The sequence below is a fragment of the Onychomys torridus genome, chromosome 13, assembly GCF_903995425.1.
Source record: "Onychomys torridus chromosome 13, mOncTor1.1, whole genome shotgun sequence".
Taxonomy (NCBI): domain Eukaryota; kingdom Metazoa; phylum Chordata; class Mammalia; order Rodentia; family Cricetidae; genus Onychomys; species Onychomys torridus.
In genome coordinates this window covers 12808642-12831885 of record NC_050455.1, presented here as the reverse complement: position 1 = coordinate 12831885, position 23244 = coordinate 12808642, and the positions used below count along the sequence as shown (strand labels likewise).

Genomic DNA, 23244 nt, shown 5'->3' with positions numbered 1-23244 from the left:
CATTTTTATTTTAATGTTCAGGCTAATTCCTAAATTACCTCCTCTCTAAACACATTATTCTACCTTTACAATGGGACTGTGTATAATATGCTGTTTGAATCTCCAAAATTCTTAACATTTCTTAAAAGAAGAAATAATTACATCATCTATTGTTCCAAGTATTTATCAGTGTGTCCCACATTTTTTGTTTGTTTGTTTGTTTTTTTCAAGACAGAGTTTCTCTGTATAGTTTTGGTGCCTGTTCTGGGATCTCACTCTGTAGACCAGGCTGACCTCAAACTCACAGAGATTCACCTGGCTCTGCCTCCCAGGGGCTGGGATTAAAGGCATGCACCACCACAGCCCTGCATGTCCCACATTTTATAGAGTCGGATAATAATTTACTAACTGACTAACCTCTCATTGACCACATAGATAGACTAGTCATTATTTGCACACAGTTATGTTTTATGGTGCCTAATGATATTTTCAAATCATTTCAGGATGAAAGTTCTATAGAAAGTGATGAATTTGATATGAGTGATTCAACACGGATGTCAGCCGTGAACTCTGACCTTAGTTCGAATCTGGAAGAAAGAATGCAAAGTCCCCAGACTCTCCATGGCCAGCAGGATGGTAAGCCTTTCACACTGAACAAATGAATAAAGAAAGCAATGAGGCCCAGCAATGAGCAAGATGCTATTAAAATCAGAGCCATCTCTTCACTCTTGTGTCCATCTAAAAAAAATTGTTTCTATGGAAACATTTTCTGGACACTCAGGTTATGTCATCCACTTTATTATTTTTAGATTTAAGTACTCTTTTCAAAATTAAAGTGTTAGACTGATTTATAAAAAGATGTTAGTTATGAAATCCAAGCACATCCCTGTTTTGCTTCTCAAATATCAAATGTGCTACAGGAGTGCAGTTGGAGATCTATGATGATGTTTACTGGCTTAGGTCACTTACGTCACCATTTATTTTTGAGCAGATGAAGAGTTTAAAGATGATTAAATTTTCTTTGACCTAACAGCTTAGTCCCAAACATAAAGGACCATATGTGAAAGGACAATCTTATCAAAGGGACATTGTAGGAAGCAGTTGCTCTGCTGTGATCCTGAGCTGCTTTCCCACCAGACAGAAGGGAGCAAAGACTGTCATTTTCTACCCTAGAATCTCAGGAAGATTCCTAAGTCTCCCCACTGTTGATCTGGGAACAAATATGGACATTATAGACAAATTCAACTGATATGCTCAAAGAACTTCAAAAATTCTTTGTAGATTTTTGTCATTGTAAGTATAAAATTCAACACAAGTAAATATAATAGCAGGTGTAAAATGAAGTTTTGTAAGTCAAAACCAGAGAATTTCATTCAAAATTAGTTATTAGTTCTATTACATATAAGTTTACATGACTCTTATGACTGCTAAGTTTTTTTCACTACATCAATAGATAGGAAAAAAGGCTTTTCTTGGTTTTTGTGGTTGGTTTTTGTTTTTCCTGAAACTTGTTATTAAAACCTAGTTTTAAATGTTGCCAGTGTTTCAGAATGATTTTGCATTCAGTCTACAACAGAAAGACTTTAGATATCCCTAGTGTTAAATATGCAAATGTCCCCATCATGGGCCACTCCTCTTTTCCTCATTTAGAAGAGTCTAAGTGGAGCGGATGTCACATCATCATGATTTATAAGAGAGAAAGGAGAATGTTGTCAGTGACTTCAAGATTATATGTGACTTGCTATACAGTAGAATAGCTGTTCAGTACAAAGGGCTTTTATTTTAGAATAGTATAAGGAAATTCTTTTCACTTTGATATAAAATAAATAGATACTCCTCACATAATAATGGTACAAGCATCACAAAATAACTGATATATATATATATATTTATCAGTTCTCATTTACTTATCAGTTATGATATATACAGTGTAATCAATGCATTTTGCATACTTATATTCTCATTCTGTTCATATGTAATTTTAGAGAATGGAGAGAATGTACATTTTAGAGCAATGCCTCTGATCATGAAAATTGGTTGAAATCGCCAGCTGTAGGTCTTTGGCTAGGGCACAACTCTGATGAAAATTTATACTGACTTAATAAGATGCCATGAAACAACTTTTCCAATATTATCTCTGGGGAAAACACTCTGCTGTGCTGATGCCTGCTGCTCGTGAATGTTAGTTAGCACCGCCCCAACCTCCTTCTAACCCTCCTCTTACACATTAGGGCCCCCCCCTCACACTGCCCCATTTCTCCTTGTAGTGAGTGAGAGGTTTTCCCATTCTCATAGATTATTAGGATCATGACCTCAAAGTAAGACAACGAGATATCTGCTTTCCTGTCGTCTCGGTGAGCTCCTGGCCACTTTCTGCTCACAGATGTTGGATGTATTCCTTGATTCTGTTCTCATACTCGCCACTTGGGAGAGCAAATCTAGTCCTGTTACTTTCAATACCATTTTCACCCACATGAATCCCCTGTTTTCTTTACAAGCCCTGAGATCTATAAAAGGACATCTGCTAAAGGCTCACCTTCCTTTAACCATCTCTTAATTGCTAACATTCTTCAGAGAAATTATTACCATGTGAAACTATATCATTTTCTCATTTATTTCCCTTTTCCATATTGCAAGAATTATTAATTCATAAGTCTTCTCACACTATGAGTTTCCTGTCATGTGCTCCATTTCAGATAGTTCTTACATGTTCCATCATTTAAATAATTAAGGTATAGCTTTCCAATGTAATTATGGTTTGTAAAATGAGTTTTACATATTTTCTTTCCTTTTCCTTGATAATGGTATTTTCCTAAGTAATCCATGCTACCACCACACTGTATAATTCTTATACCCCCCTATGTCCATATGTGTGTGCACATAAATACACAAACACCTACATATACTTGCACTATATTATCATACTTGTTTTATAATTATAGTGTGCTATTTATCTTATGTCATTCATACCTAATTGTCCTTCTTTTACAAGTGAGATATATATACATACATATAGATATATGTGTGTATGTGTACATTGGCATGTGTCTATACAATATTGTGTGCACAAACATATATATGTGTGTATCTTTATGTAATGGTAAGCAAATAAATACAAAAAAATTAAAAGGCATAGCCCCAACTTTCATGTAAGATATAATATAAAGAAATGAAAGTGATCTATCTAACCTGTATGAGAAACTACTTTGCTCTTTAAAAATAAGAATTTACAGTAGTAACATTTTAAATATATGTGTCTTTTAAAAGTTACTGGACTGTTTTAAGAATTGAGTCTGGGTTTGCTTGGCATACATTACTTCCCTGTGAATGGTGTACATTAATCTTCAGAGTATGTGAAAAGGTAATGACTTGTGATGTAGCTTATCTAATTTTGGGTGAGCATCCTAATGTGGGTCCACTGTTCGTGGCGCAGAGCTTCTCAGCCTCTACACTGTTGATCCCTGACTCATTGGGTGAACTTCTAGCAGCCTCCTTCCAGCTACTGACTACATGGTAGTTGCATGTTTCCCCTTAGAGGCAAATGTGGCATCTCCACAAAGGCATCCTTGGTGGGTAGGGATGCAAACAGTTCTATAGTTACAAACAACTAGATTAGGTAAGAAAGCAGAGTCTGTGCAAGAGAGAAGCTGATGCCATGAGAAACCACAGGGAGATGTTTTAAAGGGAAATTTGGAGAAAAGAGTAGGACCTGTGAGACAGGAGACATCTATGAGGATGGGAATTGTCTATTATCATGTTGTTCCATATGGTGGTCTGCGTCTGTGGGCTCAATATCTGGTTAATCTGAGTGGGGAGCATTTTCAATATTAATAGCATATAATTCAAATTGAAATAACTACACATGATAGTTGACAGTGCAAGGGTAATATTTTACTGTGACAACGTGAGCTCCTTTGTCTGTACCCATAAATCAGATGTGTTCAAAATGTTGAAGAAACCCTGGGATAAGCTCCTATTTTAATGATTGATTAAAACTTCCATTTTACTGTATCTAAAATCTTTTATTGTCCCTGTAATTTTTGCATGTTTCTTCATTTTGACAGGCTTTCATGCAGTGCAGGCTGGCCTCAGATTCCTAGTTCTGTCTCAGCCTCACTATAACCAGCTGAAACCTAACCAATGTGATTTTTAAATTCTGAAAAAACAAAAATTTTAGAAGTTAGAGTAAAATGTCCTATTTTTCTTTCAGATCAAGTTGAAAATATTTGTTAAAGAGACTGAAGGTAGGGTGCTGTGGCTTTTTGAAATTCCAGAAATTTTAATGTGGGAAGGTTTACATAATTATCTTTATTGAGCACCATAAAAATGGAGAATGAAAATTAAAGCCTTTCTTTTCTCTTTTACATTTGACTATGGTTATAACGACTTGCAATCTAGTCATCAAATTCTTGTGTATTGGGGAAAGAGAGGAAAAACGAGAAAGTTTCCTATGTTGGGTTAGATAATTGAGCAAAGGTCAAGAAGACAGAAACTGGATGAAGAATTTATGAGAGAAGTATTTCAAGGTCAGTGGAGAACACTTCCTTTTGCTTATTTGCAGTTCATGTTGCTTTCCTCACTCAGTTAAAAATGTAAAAATAAGAAATACATAAACCCTGTTTAAAAACAGAACCAAAAATATGAGAAATATGTAAAAATCACAGTCTTTGCATAGGAAGCATTTTACCCTTATTTTTGGTTTAAAGAAAACCCATGGTCATGTTTAAATAGTTCAATAGGTTTAAAATAATATCTGTGGATTAAATTCAAAAAGCTCTGCTTACATTTGAGTTTGCCTAAACTGAGGAAGCATGTGGTCCTCAATGTTGCTGAGTTAGGGAGCTTGTTATAAATACAGCTGTGGCATGCAATGGCTGTGGCTGGTTCTCAGAGTTCCAGGAAACATCCCCAGAGCCAACAGATCACGTAGATTCTGAGACTGCCTGCTTGTTACTTCTCATGCTATGGCATCCATTTAAATAGATCCCAGGTGAAAATGGCACCCACTAAGTTCTTACCTTTACACCTCAGATAGTCTAATTACTGGAGCAACTCCAAACAGCTTTTCTTCCTCTGAGTTGTTACTTTGTCATGAGATGACTGAAGTATCTGACACTTGAGTTTTGGGGTTGTCTGTGACAGGATAGCCAACAAAAGTGTCTGCCCTAGGAGCAGGCTGGAAGCTTTGGCTTAATGATGCATTTGATTCCCTTTGGAAGGGTCAATTGTTTTTTACAAAGCAATCTGCTTGGTTTTCTAAATTAAATACTGTACTGTAAACTACTTCTGATTTATTTTGTAAGACCATACTTGCACGTGATTTAACTCAAAAACTTGCATCAGAAGATTTCTTTTTTTTTTTGTAGATACAGTAAGTTGTTGCTTTCCCCCCCTTTTTCCTTAAAAAAAAAAGAGAAGAATGCCAAAGGAAGCTGAGGTGCATCCATATAATTATCTTCTTTTCATTTTAATCAGCTTTAAAACTAAAGGTTTACAACAGAAAATGTATATTTCTGTTCTTAACACCTTCCTATTATTGGGTAGTAACTTCATGTACATAGATAGTGTCCTTGGGTAGCTAGTCAGTGTTAAAACTGTGGTATGTCAGCTTAACCAATGCAGCAAATTAGAGTTATTTATTTTTGCTAGACAAATTGGGTTTTGTGTTGTGTTTGGAATAGTCATGCAGCAATACATCCTTAGTAACGTGTCACTATGGTGTGCTCCCATAAATGAAGATAGCTATTATGTCACTGAAGGATGTAATCTTATGGGAACATCATCACACATATACTCTGCCATCTACTGAAGATAATATGGCTCATGACTATTTCATTATTGGATAAACATCTTGTTAATAGTATCTGTGTGCCAAGCACATGACTGTTGAAATGTCTAGAAAAAGCAAAGAGGAAAAAACACATACAGATTGAGTTTTCAACAGTCACTTTAACTTCCACCTGAAATTAGCTTTTAAAACATATATTCTATGCAAAATTTTTATTCAAGAATACATTTGATAATTCTGTTAGCATTTAGAAACATTATGATTCATTCACTAGAATTAAATTTCTTATTTCATTGTAATATATTATTTATAGAAATGCCTTGATATACTCCAACTGGCCAGGTTATTTTTTATTTAAAAAATAGCATTACATTGGAATTTAGTGGCTAATCCAAATACAAACACTATACTGTAAAGTCCATATGTAATTGTGTGTGTGTATGTATGATCTTACAACAATCATGGTTATTATAATAAGTTATGATGTTACTCAAACCTATGTCACTACTAAGAGAATGCATTTCAAACTAAGAATATTAACTTCAGAAAAAAATAATTAAATGATAGTATAAATATGTTATGTGAGGAATGGTGGCATAAATCTGATGTCTCAGCACTCAGGAGATTGAGAATAGAGAATCATCTATTTTAAGAATCTATAGAGACTCTAGTTTAAGACCAGTTTATGCTACAGAGTAAAACTTTATCTCCTTAAAACATCAAACAAATAGATAAAATCAGCTTTATTCCTTATTGAAACAGTACTGTCCTTGCAGTAATAATACAACATGATAAATAGGCAATATTGTTTTAGAAAAATAGGCAATATGGTTTTAGAATGGATACAGTCAATCCTAGTGGGATAGCTATGGGGGCAGGAGGAAGCTGGTCAGAGAGAGATGGATTCTGATGCTCAGCTCCCCTTTCCTGTTTAATCAGTCCAGGACTCTAGCCCACTGGGTAGTGCTGGTCACATCCATAAAGGTTCTTCCTTCTTAAGTCAAACATTTCTGAAAATATCCCCAGTGACACATTCAGAGGTATGTTTACACGGTGATTATAAATTTAGTCAAGCCGACAATGAAGATTAACCATTATACCTTGTGTTGTTTATGTACAGGTTACTATGGAAATGAAACACCTGGGTAATTTTCAGTATCTAATGTTTCTAATTCCCTTCTTCTGAATAGAAAACACAGTTTACCTATAAAACTGACTTTCTACAGTTTCTGAGATTTCAGTATCTCTTACTTTGAATACCCTCTGGAGAAACTAGTGCTGCCAAAGTCAACTTAGTCCTGGAAGGTCTTGTTAGATGAGAACAAACAATGTCAACAAGCTTCTCTTAGAATTTAGATTGTAATTGCTGCTGTGGTGTTACTTGGTACTTCATATAGTAACACAGTAATAAGAGAACTTTCCCCCAAATAATAATGTAGAACAGTAGCCTTGAAATGTGTTTTTTAGAAACCTGTTTAACTATCTTTATATTAATTGTTTTCATTTTTCTTCTTTTCTATAGTAAACATTTGGAGTCAATTTGCTTCCATACTAGGGATTTCTGCCTCCCTCAAAGACATATGTTACATAGAATACACCTCAAATAGGATGTACTCACTTAAGTGTTGGGGAGTCAAAAAGGAAATAAATATTTTATTCAGAGGTGTGATTCTAAAAAGTAATTGTTCGAACCTCAAGCAGATGGAGTACAAGTGTAAGTGTCAAGAAATAGAATCATCTCCACCCATTCCACATGTGGCATAGAATGTTTAGATAAGATAAAAATGAATATAACGTGTTCAAACTACATGAAATTGTCCCATTCCATTGTCCATCCCAAAAGCTCTAATGTAACCTGACCATTAATAAGATCAAGTCAAACAGTATTTGAAATTAAGTGCATTTCTATTGCAGTGAGCAGCAAAGCCTATACATGTAAACTGACAATAGCCCTGGGGAAGTGTGAATGGCATAGTTTAAAAATAGAATGCTTTAGTTGTGTGATGAATCAATAAGTAAAGACATGAAATAGGGTCTCACATTTTTTTTCTACTCCAATTTAGACTGTATGGAACTGGCAGCATAAATCTGTATTACACATTTATCTTAAAATGTACAGACTGTTGAGCTATGGGCACCTCATTGTGAGGCCCACCAGGCTAAATGAACATGTGGGAGCCAATGCTTCCAATCTTACTCCTCTGCAATTCTTCCTAGCTGCCCCTCATTCCACAGTGGCAGCCATCTCAAGCACAGAGCCTCATACTCAAATGCTATTCTAATTAGCACTTTCTAAGTTTCTTTCAGAATGAGAGTTCATATGTGAGGTTGTGCAGGGTTCAGCTCTGTCCTTTCTTATGACAGTTGCTATGGGTTCTTTTATAATTTATGAACATGCCTCTCTACTGATCTAAGAAATGTTCAGTCTGGAATTATTTGCTGAAAATTGTACACATTGGATATAAACTAACAACACGCACGTACAGAAATGACATACAACTATTCAGTGTTTATATGCAATCCTCCTTTACTGCTCAATAGATATGTAAGTAACATTTTAGTAAAAATAGGCTTCTGACTAAAATTATACCTAATTTGGCTAAATACGGTAGTTTTGTGTAATTTTTAAGGCATATAAACAACAATAAATGCATCTACTGCTTAACATTTAATTTAGTGGGAAATCTAATAAAACATGTTTTTAATAAGAATGATGTAAAACTTTACTTAGTGGGAAATTAAATTTAGTGGTTAATTTTTTATGATGTGGAGTTTTAATTAGAAAACCTCTTAAAAATGATTTTAGTCTGAATGTCAAATTCCCCAGAGATTCTCCTGTCTGTGTAAGTCAGATTATTTCTTCTGCATTTTAAAATTTTTTACTTAGCAGTTTTGGGATTTTTCTGGAAGTTTTGTGCAGACTAAAAGTTTTTTTTTATTTAAAACACAAAAGTAATAAAATTAACTTTAAAATTAAACCTCTTTGTAAACATGGTTTTGTTCTATATGCTTAAATCCCAAACATTTCTGGATTTAAAATACCTGGAAATCCCACAATGCTGCCATTTAATTCTCATCAAGGTTCTTTAATACCAAATTAAAATAATTTACTTGATGAATTTATTTAATTAATTTTTGAGTCAAGGTAGTTAAACTAATGAAGCTATTAGAATGTGTTTTTAATGGCATTTGATCTATAAATAATCAGATCATAATTTTCAGAAATATCAATGAACTGTAAGTAATATAAAAAGAGAAGGCAACTAGAAAGTAATTTACTATGAGTTGTAAAAATTTTTGATTCTTAAATCCTTTATCTATATTTGTGTGTGTGTGTGTGTGTGTGTGTGTGCGCGCGCGCATGCGCGCACTTGCATGCACATCTATATTTAATCATTTAAAATTCCTTGTAAGTGGTAATTATGTTTCTAAAAGCAGAAGGAAGAAAAATTTGGCTTACATCTACATCCCAAATATTTAAAAAAATGTTTAGTTCTACATTTACTTAAAATGCATTTTCAAGGTTATTACATTTGTCTTTCATATAGAATTGCAATGTTGAGAAGTCTGCTTTCTTTCCCCAAGTTAAAACTTTGCCTCTTAGCATCTCATTCGTATTATATAAGTGGTTTTTATGTAAAGATGTGCTTAAAGAATTACCTTGTATTTCTGTCTGGATCTAGGATTTTGCCATACCCTGAAGGCTAGCTCCTCTTAGCTAGAAGATCCTGCTCCTCTAACTCAGGGAACTAGGTTTAGGACCAGGCTTGCTTTGATACACCTGCTTTGTTCAGCCAAGGATGTCAGATGACTTGGGAATCTTATTTCCCGCTGACTTATTTTGAGATATTGTACTTGAAGTTTGTCAGCTAAGGAAAGTCATGCCTGGAACTGCTTCAGCAGGGAAGGGTATCCTTACTATTCAGGAAAGTCAGGTCTGGAACTGTTTCAGCAGGGAAGGGTATCCTGACTATTCAGGAGAGTGATGATGGTGTGATGGGGGGGGGTCTCCATGCAGGATGTAGCTCTTGGAGAGCCGCTATAGCTGAGCTTTGCTCAGCCCCCACTTAAGAGGGCTTCCTAGAAGAGAGCTCTGCTTCTCTGGCCTAAGATGCTCCTTCTTTTGCTTCACTCTGCAAAAGAGGAAACCCCTGCAGAAACATAGCAAACTCCTCTGGCTCAGGAGAAAAGTGTTACTTTTTCAGCTCTCTCTTGCTCTATCCACTGAGGGATGTCTCAGCAAGGATCTTCTCTATGCCAGTGAATGAAGATCTTCACACCTAAAACTCATTTGAGAAAGAGATTTATTTGGGAAGGAGGAGTCCAGGAGAGTAGCTGCCTCTACCAGGGTGGAGAGAACAGCCCACAACTGACCAGGCAGGGTGGTTTATATAGAATGTCTTGGGGGTGGAGTCAACCAGTGATTGGTTAGGGTTTTTTGTTTGTTTGTTTGTTTGTTTTGTTTGTTTGTTTTCTTCCCAGGGATTGGCCACTATTATGGGCAATTGACAGAGATGGTCCTGATTTCAGAGCCAAACTGTGTTTCTTTACTGGTCTTTCTTGGCTTTTTAACACTAATTCTAAGGCCAGGGCACATTTTTTTTTTCCACTGACTCTGATTCTAGGGACCAAGACTATTTCTTTGGTACTGGTTTCAGAGTCAGAACATGTTACCTTGGTTCATTTCTCTGGTTAGGTCCCAAACCCAGGCTGTATTTCTTCCACTGGTCCTGTGCCCCAGGGCCAGGGTTCTACTGTCCTGCTCTGTAATTGGTTGGTTTCACAAGTCAGTTGGCTAGGGGCAGAGATGGCTCTGATTTGAGCCAAACTGTTTTTCTTTCACTGGACTTATCTGAGTTATCTTTCTCTAGTATGGGCTCCAGGGTCAGGGCTGGATTCTTTAGCCAGACATTTTCCGTTCACTGGCTATCTATCATTGACTAGCCTGTAACTTGCTGTGTAGCCCACGCTACCCTCAAAGTAGTGGTGATCCTCCTGTTTCAGTATGTTTCAGATTATTCATAAACTACCATGTTTGGTTTACTCAAATACATTTTTGACTCTTTCTGTAAGTCATTTTCTGCATCTTATTACAACATGAAAACCACCTGAATTTCCCTTATGCAATTGTTTTGAGTAATAGTTTTATTTTCTCTAAATTATTTCTTTGGAGTTAATACTGCAGAAATATTTTTATAAACTTTCATAGAAAGGCAAATTAATATGTGTTTCTTTACTATTTTCTTATGCTCATTTGAGTCAGCTAGCTACTATTAAAGAATAGAAGGGGAAAAAACAGATTTACTCCTTAGGAAATTCAGCAACTCAATAATTTCAGTGTTGAATAGGGCTTTGAAGCTAGGGTTATATGACAAATGGCCAAACAGATAAATAAGCTACATCATAGAACTAAAGTGACCATAAAAAATCTTTATTTACTGGGTTGATAAAAATTGTAGTAAGATTGTGGGTTGATAAAAAGAAAGGGCAGCTTGAGGGTATTGAAGAAAGGGATTGAAAGGATAGTTCATTGTGTTTACTATAAAATTGTAGTATAATTGTTTTCTTATTAGTTGCAGGTCTTCATTTGATTGGGTGTGCTTTGGGCCCAAGAAACAAACCTATCTTATTCATCTTTGCACACTCACTTTAGAGTGAGTCATCTGGAAAAATAAACTCATTTCTGAGCTGAAACTATGTTATAATGTTTCTTCCCTGTCTGCTTGTCTCTGTAGTAAGATTAAATTCCATTTTTATTCAGTGTCCTTTAACCAAGTGTTTGGTGATGTGTGCTTTCTGTGTTTACCTCCCAGTTTCAATGAAACTGTAAAGTAGTGTGTGATTTTAAATTGAGCTCTTTAAGAAGACAGTGTGAAGAAACTGTTAAATCAAATGATTTATTAATGATTTTAATGAAACATTACTTTTAATAACATTAACTATTCACATTAGTGATTACAAACATCACACACACACACACACTATATATATAATATAGTAAAACAATTAAAGAAAAAAGAAACTGAAATGAGACTAGGTGGCTTGTGCCTACTCTCCCAGGAACATTTGCAGTCTAATGTACATGAGAAAAATCATTTTTTCTGCATCTCTGAATGAGTTTAGTGCTCTTTAAATGGAAAACATGGACTACAGGATTGTGGGATGATGGAAGGGTTATCATCAGCCTTCTCCCAGATCGTCCTCTCTGCTTCAAAAAGCCATTTGAATAGCTAGATTGCACACATAAGGATAAAGAGTGCTTAAAAAGCAAGGAGATTGCTGAAGGAACAGACTAAATTTCTTCTCACAGAAATGATCCAGGACTCCTTGCCTTTTTTTCCTGCTATCCATCATGCATTGGTGGAAAAAAAATATGGTCAAAATCTACAGGCAATATGAAACCTCGCAGTTATCTCAAGAATATTATCACAGGCACTCTTTCCTTCCTGTTTATAGATATAGTTACATCTTTGGGTCTTGAATGTAGGCAGACGTGTATGTTAGTTAGATTTTCATCTCTATGACCAAATAAGATAAACAACTTAAAGCAGATGGAATTTATTTGGACTCATAGTTCAGAAGAATCAGACCACAGTCATTAGCTCCATTGGTTAAAGCTCCAAGTGAGGCAGAAAAATCATGTAGGAAGGAGCCAATGGCAGAGGCATTGTCCATGGTGGACAGGAGGCAGAGTAAGGAACACAGGAAAGGCCAAGGGACATGGCACCATGTAAGTCCCAAAGACATGCCATCAGTGGTCAAGTTGAGATAATGACATTATATTATGACTTCACCAAGGTATTTATTTATTCACTAGATCAAAAATCTCAGGAGCAGATCTGCTCTGGAACTGCTGCAAAAGACATACGCAGAGGTACACATTACTGAACTCTGAGGCATCTCTCAATCCATAGCAGTAGACAGTCAAGATAAAGCATCAGGAATGAGCGTGTGTGTGTGCAGGTTTGTGTGCCTTGAGTCATGAGAGGAAAGAGTGGAGGAAGAGAGGGTGACAGGAGGAAGTAGTAGTAGGAAAGAGAAGGAATAGGAGGAAGAGGGAGAAAGAAGAGGGGAAGGAGGGAGTGGGATGAGACAGAGGCACTTGAGAAGAAAGCTGTTTTAACAATAATTGTTACTTTCAAGTTTCCTAAAAGGACATTTTTTTTCATTCTCATTTTATTTTATTTTTTACTTTATAAAATTATTTCATTATATATTTGGTAACCTGAAATGCCAGGATATCTTCCAGAATTTTGAAGATTTTTTAAATTCAATATCTTCAACTAGTCTCTCAGCATGGGTTAGTAACATATTATTACTTTGAGATTATAAAAGCTTGAGGCATAGCTCTTAGCATCACACAGAATAAAGTGCTCAACTCATCAAGGCTTAGCTTTGTCTTTATCCAAATCTATGATAAAACAGCTGAGGAAATGAGACCAGAATTTTCCATACAGCAGAGTCGGGGCACTGAATGCTTACCCTAGTGTCCTTATGTGGTCTGTAGGAGTGTACACCATCTTGTAATGCATGCCAATAATATCAGTAGCTTTTTCTTCTGAATGTCCATGTGCACAAATCTTTTAGAGTCAGAAAAATATAGCCCAACACTCACATAGTGCAACTATCAAGTCAGATTATTTTAAAGTTATTTCTAACAGAAAATGAGCATAGATGATGATGGAAGCTAACCCTTCTTGATTGTTTATTCCATGCCACATATGGTTTACAAAGTTAACTTGCTAAATTTGCTATAAACCTATAACAAAGCTGTTATTTTCTTGCTACAGATGAAACCCAGGCTCGTTCATTAAACTATTATCTTCATAACTTGGAAGTGCTAGAAGACTGGTTAGACAGAACACAAACATTCAGCTTTCTGGAGAATATGGTGTTAGATGTGAGTTTCTAAGCAGTCTCATGCCCTCCTTTGTAACTATCACTCTAGCCTGGCCTTGCTTCTAAGGCTTAAACCACACAGACTCAATCATTGCATCACTTCTTGTCACCTGAACATATAATTAATGTTCTGTTATTTTCATGTAGGTTGTGCTTTTGAATCTACTTATAAAATAACTCCTTTGAATGATTTTTCCATAGCCTCTCACTTCACATCTGCATCCTTTTTATTTTACACTGCAATATAGATCATTTGGTATCATTCCTAGCTGTTAAAATCTATTGGTTTTGACCACCATGGTGCAGAACATGCACCCTTTGAGACTAAGCAAACTCCCAATTAAATCATTTTTAAGTTGCAAAAAAATAAATCTGTTGGTTCTGGATGGTTTTCCAAAGCTGAAGCAAACTTTGCATTCTGTTTATTTTAATAAGATCTCTTGACAATAATTACTCTGTGCTTAAAATTCTTATTTCTTTTCATCTGTTAAAAGTGTAATTGACTTCTGACAATTCTTTCATCCTTCTCTATTCTACCCCTGTGTAGAAAGGACAATACGAAATTGTGACTGGCTTCCTCTATTGCTTTCATTGTTTTGAATCTTCTCATTTCATTTTATTGTGCTTTATTCTAAATAATGGGGCCAGGCTTTGGCAGAAAGTAGAATAAAAAAAATTTCATTCATGACTATCTACTTATGCCAATAATGATTTACATTTTCCCATAAGCCTTTTATTTTATAATAGTTTTGATCTTTGCCTCACATAAAATAACAATAAAATATATTTTTTGAAGAGTACTATTTTTCTAAATAAAGCATCAAAGTAAATGAGCTGCTTGAAGTGTGAGCCTTGGAAATACCATACCCTAAAATAAATATAATCACAGAAGTATGTATATATAATAAACATACTTAAAATGAGTTTTAAATTGTATGGAAAGTAGAAATGATCCGAAGTATAATTTATTGATGTGAGTAGACCTGGATGATAATCAGATAGTTGATCCTAAAGCAAACTGTGAAACTAAAATAAAACAACTTTCAACAGAAACAAATTGAGATTAATTGTATTTGTGAACAGGAAAAAAACCCGCACAATAAACTTTGTTAAGTGCTTATAAGATACAAGGCTTTGGAGGATTTATTTAGTGAATTGAGAAGTTAGTTAATTACCACTTGTACTCACTACTTATAGTTAGCACATATTTTTTTGTGACTGTAATTCTTTTTTTTATTATATTTGTGTTTTAATTTTACACATCAGCCATGAGTTCCCCTGTCCTCCCCCCCTCCTGCCCCTGTCCCCACCTTCCCCCCATCCCCTCCCCTCCATTCCCATCTCCTCCAGGGCCAAGACTCCCCTGGGGATTCATTTAAACCTGATGGATTCAGTACAGGCAGGTCCAGTCCCCTCTTTCCAGGCTGAGCAAAGTGTCCCTGTGTAAGCCCAAGGTTCCAAACAGCCAGCTCATGCCCTAAGGGACAGGTCCTGGTCCCACAGCCTGGATGCCTCCCAAACAGTTGAAGCTATTCAATTCTCTCACTTATCCAAAGGGCCTGATCCAGCTGGGGGCTCCACAGCCTTTGGTTCATAATTCATGTGCTTCCACTCGTTTGGCTATTTGTCCCTGTGCTTTTTGCAATCTTGGATTCAACAGACCCTCCTCTTTCTCAACAGTTGGACACCTGGAGCTCCACCAGGGGCCAGGCTGAGGATCTCTGCATCCACTTCCATTAGTTATTGGATGAGAGTTCCAGCACAGCCATCGGGGTGTTTGGCCATCTGATCACCAGACTAGGTCAGATCAGGCTTTCTCTTGACCATTGCCAGCAGTCTACAGAGGACGTATCATTGTGGATTTCTGAGGACTTCTCCAACACTCTGCCTATTCCTGTTCTCATGTGGTAATCATTTATCAGGGTCTGTTATTCCTTGTTCTCCCTTTCTGTTCTTGATCCAGCTGGGATCTCCTGCTCCCCTAAGCTTTCTTTCCCTCAAACGTTGCCCTTCATTATTCCTACTCTTGTCCAGGTTGTTCATGTAGATCTCATCCATTTCTCTGTCATTGTCATCCCTGTGTCTTTCCTAGGGTCCTGTTATCTAGGTAGCCTCCCTGGAGTTGTGTAGCAGTCTAGTCATCTTTGTTTTACAACTAGTATCCTCCTATGAGTGAGAGTTAGCACATATTTTTATCTGAGAGTCTTAAATGGTATCTAGCCCTCCCTGGGTTACACAGCTAGCCAACTAGCTATCTGTAAACAGGACACTTCCTGCATCTTATATCTGTGGATAAATGAGAAGATCCTAATTCTTACAATGAAAGAAAGGTGTTACACTAGGCAAGAAAAATTTTACAAAGTAGGAATTTTGACATTTCCTTTGTAAATGTTTTGTGAGCCATGGAGGTGAGGCTGTCCTAATACAAGATAAGAAGTTTAACATACCAAAATTGTCTGTTTTCACTTTTCAGTTGTTTGTAGTTTTCATATGAAATAATGGGTTGATGCCATTTTTGTATATAATCATTATGCTTTGTTCATATAACCATCATGTCCCCTACTCCTCCTGGTTCCACTCCTCTACCAAATATGCCACCTTATGCTTTCATGTCACATATACATAAATATAAGCATATATGATGAAATCTAGCTTCTACATTTGAGAGAAAATGTGCAATATTCATCCTTTTGAAACTAGCTTATTTTGCTCAACATAATGAATTACATCCATCTCCCTGAGAATAGCATAATTTTCAAAATGGTCTCTTGTGTTATGATTCGTTCCCATTTTATAAAATAAGCTATTTCTTTTTTCTTCCATAAACCATGTTGGGATGGTTTTCTGCTAAAATATAATGTCTTTTTATATTCATGAAAGTTTCCTAAGAGTTCTTTGTGCAGAAGATCCCAACTATTTTTATGGTAATGATTAATGAGGGCCAAGGAACCATGGAAACTGAGCTCATGTCCCAGTTCTGTGACTTCACATGTATGCCCTGTGGTAAGGTCAACTAAGGAGACTCATCTAAGGAGACTCCATGTGAGATTAAAAGGAATATTTGCCTCAGTCACATCACAGAGTCTATAAAAGGAACCAATTAGATTACATAGCCATGTACAATATATGTATCAGCTGCTTCCTGTGTGTCATGAGTATATGACACTATAATGTTGTGATGCAGTTTAGCAGAGATGCTTTAGATAACAATTATAAATGACAGTGAAAAAATGGGAACCACAATTTTGAAGGAAGAGAGCCTTCAGAGTAGGGCCCCAGTCTTACTGGAAATAAAAGAGCAGAAGATCCTCTCAAAGGAAGTGTCTTTCTGTATCATGTGAATGTGTTGCTCTGATTTGGTAATAAATAATAATGCTAATTATTCAGTAGCCAGGCAGGAAGTATAGTATATGAGGGATAAGCAGAGAGAATTCTGGGAAGAGGAAGGCTGAAATAGGAGATGCTGCCAGTCACAATGAGAAGCAAGATGTAAAGATACTGGCGAATCACCAGTCATGTGGCAAGGTATAGATTTATAGAAATGGGCTAATTTAAGATGTAAGATCTAGCTAGCAAGAAGCCTGAGCCATTAGTCCATACAGTGTTATTAATATAAGCCTCTGTGTGTTTATTTGGGTCTGAGTGGCTGTGGGCCCAGGCGGGACTGGAGAAAACTCTAGCTACAGAAGTGGCCACAATCTAGAGGCTAGATGACAACGCACATGTAGGAAGAGAAAAACAACAAAGACTCTAAGAGTAGCACAGGCAGAAGTAATATATCAAGGTCTTGTTCCCAGGAAGCTGCTATGCTGTATAGTGGGTCAATGTTTTGATGCCAACCACACTGTGGCTTTACATTTGTTTCCTTCTCACAGCTCCTTTATATAGAATTTGGTGCTTTTCAGATGAACTGCCCTCAGGCTAAGCTTGGTGTAGCAAATAGAATCAATTACTTGGCTTGAAAGGTTCAAAAGCTTACTTTTGAGTTAAAGCATATATATATGTGTGTGTGTGCTTTAATTGTGAACAAACATCTAAACATCTCAGAGAGAAAGTTATAGGAAAGACAAGAATGGATAATTTTATGTAAATATTTTCATCTTTACAGAAAAGTTTAATAAATGAATCACAGCAGAAGCAAGCTGCTTGGAGAGAGATGACATGCAAAATTCTCTGGGAAGAGCTGAGTAGCCATAGCCAGAATAGGAGTATAACTTGAGAGGAAAAGGTCTGCATATGCCTGTGCATGGTGACTCATTCTCTGGTCAGGATGACAGAGAGCTTCCTATGGCTTCACTTTACCTTGTCTAGCATTGTGTCCTAAGGAATCACACACAAGTGCATGAGCAGAAGGCACTTGGGAATTTTTGTGTTTCTGTAGAAGGAATCTTAAAGATGCACAAGCCAGTGTGGTGTGGGGCTAGCTAACAGGGGAAAATGGAGTGGTCTAGGATGCTAATAGATTGTTTGATTGGGTTGAAACTAAGGAGTCATCATGAGCAGTTTTGACAAGGGCAGACTTCTTATGGGAGAGTCATTGTTCCTTGGATAGAAGTAAGAACAGACTAAATTGACCCCCTTTTTTAAAGTCTGCTTTCCCAGGAATCTCAAAACATCTTGCCATCGGTTCCTGTGAAAAAGGGTCCTAGGAAGAAGATGGTGGTGGTCCTAAGGCTGATGGAATACACAGTCTGAGCTAGAAATTATTGCATGACCTTTAGTAATTTTTTTTCCAGAACAGAAGTATGGATCTAAATACATTTCAACTTAAAAGAAAAACTGTCCTTTTTGTATGAGAGGGAAGCTTTGTGGATATTTCATCCTTCATACATTAAGTGCTAATGTTAGCAATGACCCCCACTGAGCTGTAGCAGGGGACTGAAATGACCACTTCTCAAATTTCACAACTTCCTGAAGATAATCGTCACTGTCATTGTTTTTCCTCTTGCTACCTTTTGGGTGTTTGAGCATTATGTTTATTACTGCACCTTTGTTATTTTTTAGTAATCTTTACATGCTTCAATAATCCTCCTTCTAGGCCAGATGGAGGCTTTAAACCATTTTCTCTAATTTTTGTTATCATCTAAACAATTATTTCATCATTGCTTTTTATATTGCCTTGTCATTATACAGTCATGCATTAACCAAATAACAAAGATGCATTTTGAGATATGCATAATTAGGCAATTTTATCTTTGTGCAACTTTTGTGGAATACACTTACACAATGAAGCTGGCTACAGTGTCTTTAGGTGATACAGCCCTTTTGGATGATGGGCATGAATTGTGGTCCATTGCTGGGATGAAAATTAGCCAAGCAGTAAATAATTATACATATATGTGTGTGTGTGTGTCATCTTGAACATGATTTATTAAATATTTCATGCTTCATCTTCTCTTACACATCTGCCTTTAAAATGTCTTGTATGTAAGAGAGGAACACACTATTTTTTGCAACAAATAACCAATCTACTGAAGTGACTTTAGGACTTAGCAAGCACATTGTTTCACAAGACTAATTTTATGTTTTAGAGAGAGAGAGAGAGAGAGAGAGAGAGAGAGAGAGAGAGAGAGAGAGAGAGAGTGTGCAGTCTGATAAAGAACATTCATGCCTGTGTACATGGCACATGTTGCCACCACATGCATGTGGAGGTCAGACGACCACCTTCCCCTTGTTTGAGACAAGGTCTCCTTTGCTATTTTCCTGAGGCTTGTGCCAGGCTACCTGGCTCTGGAGCTTCTAAAGATCCACAGTCTCTGTCTTCCATCTGGCTGTAGGAGTGCTGGAATTACATACATATGTCACCACGTCAGGCTATTTTACATAGGTTCCCAAGACCAAACTAAGCTTTTTTCTCTTAAACAGTTTATTTATTTGCTGATCTGTCTGCTCAGAGCAAACTCACTTTAATGTCTGCAATATATAGTATCTCTTCAGAAATGAGACTGATTGAAGACATATTAACAGACACAAAAATACTCCTCGATAAGAAGAGCATACGTTTGAAAAAGCAGAATTAACCTTACCTGAGGTACTTTGCTTTTAATGAGAACCCAGTTTATGCCCACTAATATGTCTATGTTAATAGGGTTATGACACCCTCCTCCAAAATCAATCTTTAGTTCTTTCTAATTTAAAAGTAAATACAAGGATTAATCTCATCTGCAAGGGAAATTATATGTTTATTGCTTACATGTTTTAATGTTGGCTAAAACATTTTCTGATCAGTAAAACATCAACAGATTTCAAATAACCTGAGATCAGAAGAAAGAATAAATGAATATTTATAAGTGGGAAATGAATCTCTATAGACCTATGTTTTTGTTTGTTTGGTTGGTTGGTTGGTTGGTTGGTTTTTCAAGACAGCGTTTTTCTGTGTAGCTTTGCACCTTTCCTGGAACTCGCTTTGGAAACCAGGCTGGCCTCAAACTCACAGAGATCCACCTGCCTCTGCCTCCCGATTAAAGGCATGCACCACCACTGCCTGGCCAACTTATAATGTTTTTAAGTGTAAAAATGGCATCATTTTATTTGAGGGCTTGTTGTCAACTTACTTAGAAATTTAATTTTTTTCCCCTAGCAATGAAACAGCTACCCACTAGTGCTTGCATTATGTCTATGGAAAGGAATATCCTGGAATACTTAAGTACTGTACTGGATTAGACAAAATAGAATAGGAAATTTGCCAGTTATTCAAATCACCACTAGAGGTCTTCAAATAGAACATTTCTGAGTATTTTTTCACTTTTACAATATTTTTAATTAGCTAGTTCATATGAATGAGGCTAAACTTTCCTCTTTTTATCTCTAGTATAATTTATTTTGTGGACTTTAGTTTTACCTATGGGTAGGATGCCCAGTAATTGATAGATTTTTCTGTTTCTTTCCCTCATATTCTTAAATGCTGAATTGTAACTAATGATTTTAAGAAAATTTAACTGCTAATGGTTGACTAGCCCTTAGGTTTAATAATAATACTTAATATATATATATATATATATATATATATATATATATATATATATATATATATATGCATGTATTCACATATAAAATTAGTATTTATGTGTTTATATATCCATTAACAGTTGGAGCATGGTCTGTCTTTGACACTTTTGCTGGCTTATGTGACCCCTTCCTTATATTGGGTCGCCTTGCCCAATCTTAGTGCAAGGGGAGATGCTTAATCTTAGTGCAACATGATATGCCATGTTTTGTTGATGTACATGGGAGGCCTGACCTTTTCTGAATAGAAATGGAAGAGGAGTGTATGGCAATGGGGTGCAAAGGGACGTTTGGGAGAAGGAACTTGGAGGAGAAACTCGGAGGGGAAACTGTTTCCTTTGCATGCTGGATGAAGCTTCTCTGATGACTATTGGGCTAGGTAGACACCAATCTGTGGTTGTAGCAGAATAACATTAGGCATCATCCATCACAATGGCTCTTCTTTTCCCCCCCGTCTTGTTTGGTTCTATGCTAGGTCTCTAGGTCATCCAGTCTCTGGGTCCTGGTGCTCCTGGCAGGGTCAGGAGTGGCCACGCACATAGTGGCTGTACCAGTCATTGGCTAACCACTACCACAGTCTCTTGTCACCATTACTCCGGCATATCTCATAGTCATGACAGACTGTAGGTCTGGTGATGTGGCTGGTTAATGTCCTAATCCCTCATTACAGGAGATGGCCAGTTCAGGCAACATAACCCCTATTGCCAGGAGTCTTAGCTGGGGTCATCCTTGTAGATTCCTGGAAGTTTCTCTTGCACCAGGTTTCTACTTTACCCTGAAATGTCTGCCCCTCGATCATCTTACAATAATCTCCCCCTAACCTGACCCAAGTCCACCCATGAAATCTGTTCTATTTCCCCTCTCCTGGGAAATCAAAGCATCTCCCCTTGTGCCTTCCTTGTTACCTAGCCTCTCTGGTTCTGTGGATTGTAGCTTAATTATCAGTTATTTACCAGTTAATATCCACTTATAAGTGAATACATATAATACATTGTTTGTCTTTCTTGGTCTGGGTTACCTCACCCAAGATGATTTTCTCTAGTTCCATCCATTTGCCTTCAAATTTCATGATGTCATTGTTTTTAACAGCTGAGTAATACTCCATGGTGTAAATGTACCACATTTTCCTTATCCATTCCCCAGTTAACAAATATCTAGATTATTTCCAGCTTCTGGCTATTATGAATAAAGCTGCTAAGAACATAGTTGTAAAAGTGTCCTCATGATAGAATGGAGCATCCTTTGGGTATATATCCAAGAGTGGTATATATGGCTCTTGAGGTAGATTAATTCCCAATTTTCTAAGAAACCACCATCTTGATTTCCAAAGTGACTGCAAAAGTTTACATACCCACCAGCAATGGAGGAGTGTTCCCCTTACTCCACATCCTCTCCAGCATGACCTATCACTTGTGTTTTTGATCTTAGCCATTCTGACATATGTAAGATGGAATCTCAGAGTCGTTTTGATTTGCATGTCCTTGATGGCTAAGGATGTTGAACATCTCAGATATTTCTCGGTCATTTGAGATTCTTCTGTTGAAATTCTCTGTTTAGATCTGTACCTCATTTTTAATTGGACTGATTTTTTTTTTATGTCTGATTAGATTTTATGTCTAGTTTCTTGAATTATTTATATATTTTGTGAATCAGTCCTCTGTCAGATGTGGGGTTGGTGAAGATCTTTTCCCATTCTGTAGACTGGCATTTTGTCCTATTGATAGTGTCTTTTGCCTAACAGAAGTTTTTGGTTTCATGAGGTCCGATTTATCAGTTGTCAGTCTTAGTGTTTGTACTACTACTGGTGTTCTTTTTGTTGTTTCCTTTGCCAATGCATTCAAGGCTATTCCCCACAATCTCTTCTAACAGGTTCAGTGTATTTAGTTTTATGTTTATATATTTGATTCACTTGCACTTGAGTTTTGAGGGTGATAAATATGAATCTATTTGGATTCTTCTACATGCTGACATCCAGTTATACCAGCACAATTTGTTGCAGATGCTTTCTTTTTTCCATTGTATAATTTTGGATATTTGTTGAAAATCAGGTACCCCTTGATCTCCTTTACTTGTCTTATTGCTCTAGCTAGAACTTTGAGTACTATATTCAATAGATATGGAGAGAGTGGACAGCCTTGTCTTATTCCTGATTTTAGTGAAATTCTTCTGAGTTTCTCTCCATTTAATTTTATGTTAGCTATTGGCGTGCTTCATATTGCTTTTATTATGTTTAGGTATGTCCCTTGTATACCTAGTTTCTCCAAGACTTTTATCATGAGGAGGTGTTGGATTTTGTCAAAGCTTTTCCAACATCTAAGGATATTATCATGTGTTTTTTTCCTTCAGGTTGTTTATATTATGTATTTTTCTGTTTCTTTCACTCATATAGATGCTGAATTGTAACTTGATTTTAAGAAAATTTAACTGTTAATGGTTGAGTAGCCCTTATGTTTAATTATATATATATTTAACATATTTATATATGTATGTATTATGTAAAATTAGTAGTTATATGTGTAAATATATCCACTAAAGAGAAATAAATTTGTCTTAATTTTTGTTCAGTAGAGTAT

General features: G+C 36.4%; 1 protein-coding gene across 8 annotated transcripts in view; it reads left to right on the top strand.

The window, feature by feature from the left end:
• Nucleotides 1-23244, top strand: part of Nol4 (nucleolar protein 4) — a 330500-nt gene that overhangs the window by 125308 nt on the left and 181948 nt on the right. For all 8 annotated transcript variants that reach the window (XM_036204832.1, XM_036204831.1, XM_036204834.1 and 5 more), the window contains one exon: nucleotides 483-615. In XM_036204832.1, the coding sequence (XP_036060725.1) occupies nucleotides 483-615 (133 nt within the window). The remainder of the gene's footprint in view (nucleotides 1-482; nucleotides 616-23244) is intronic.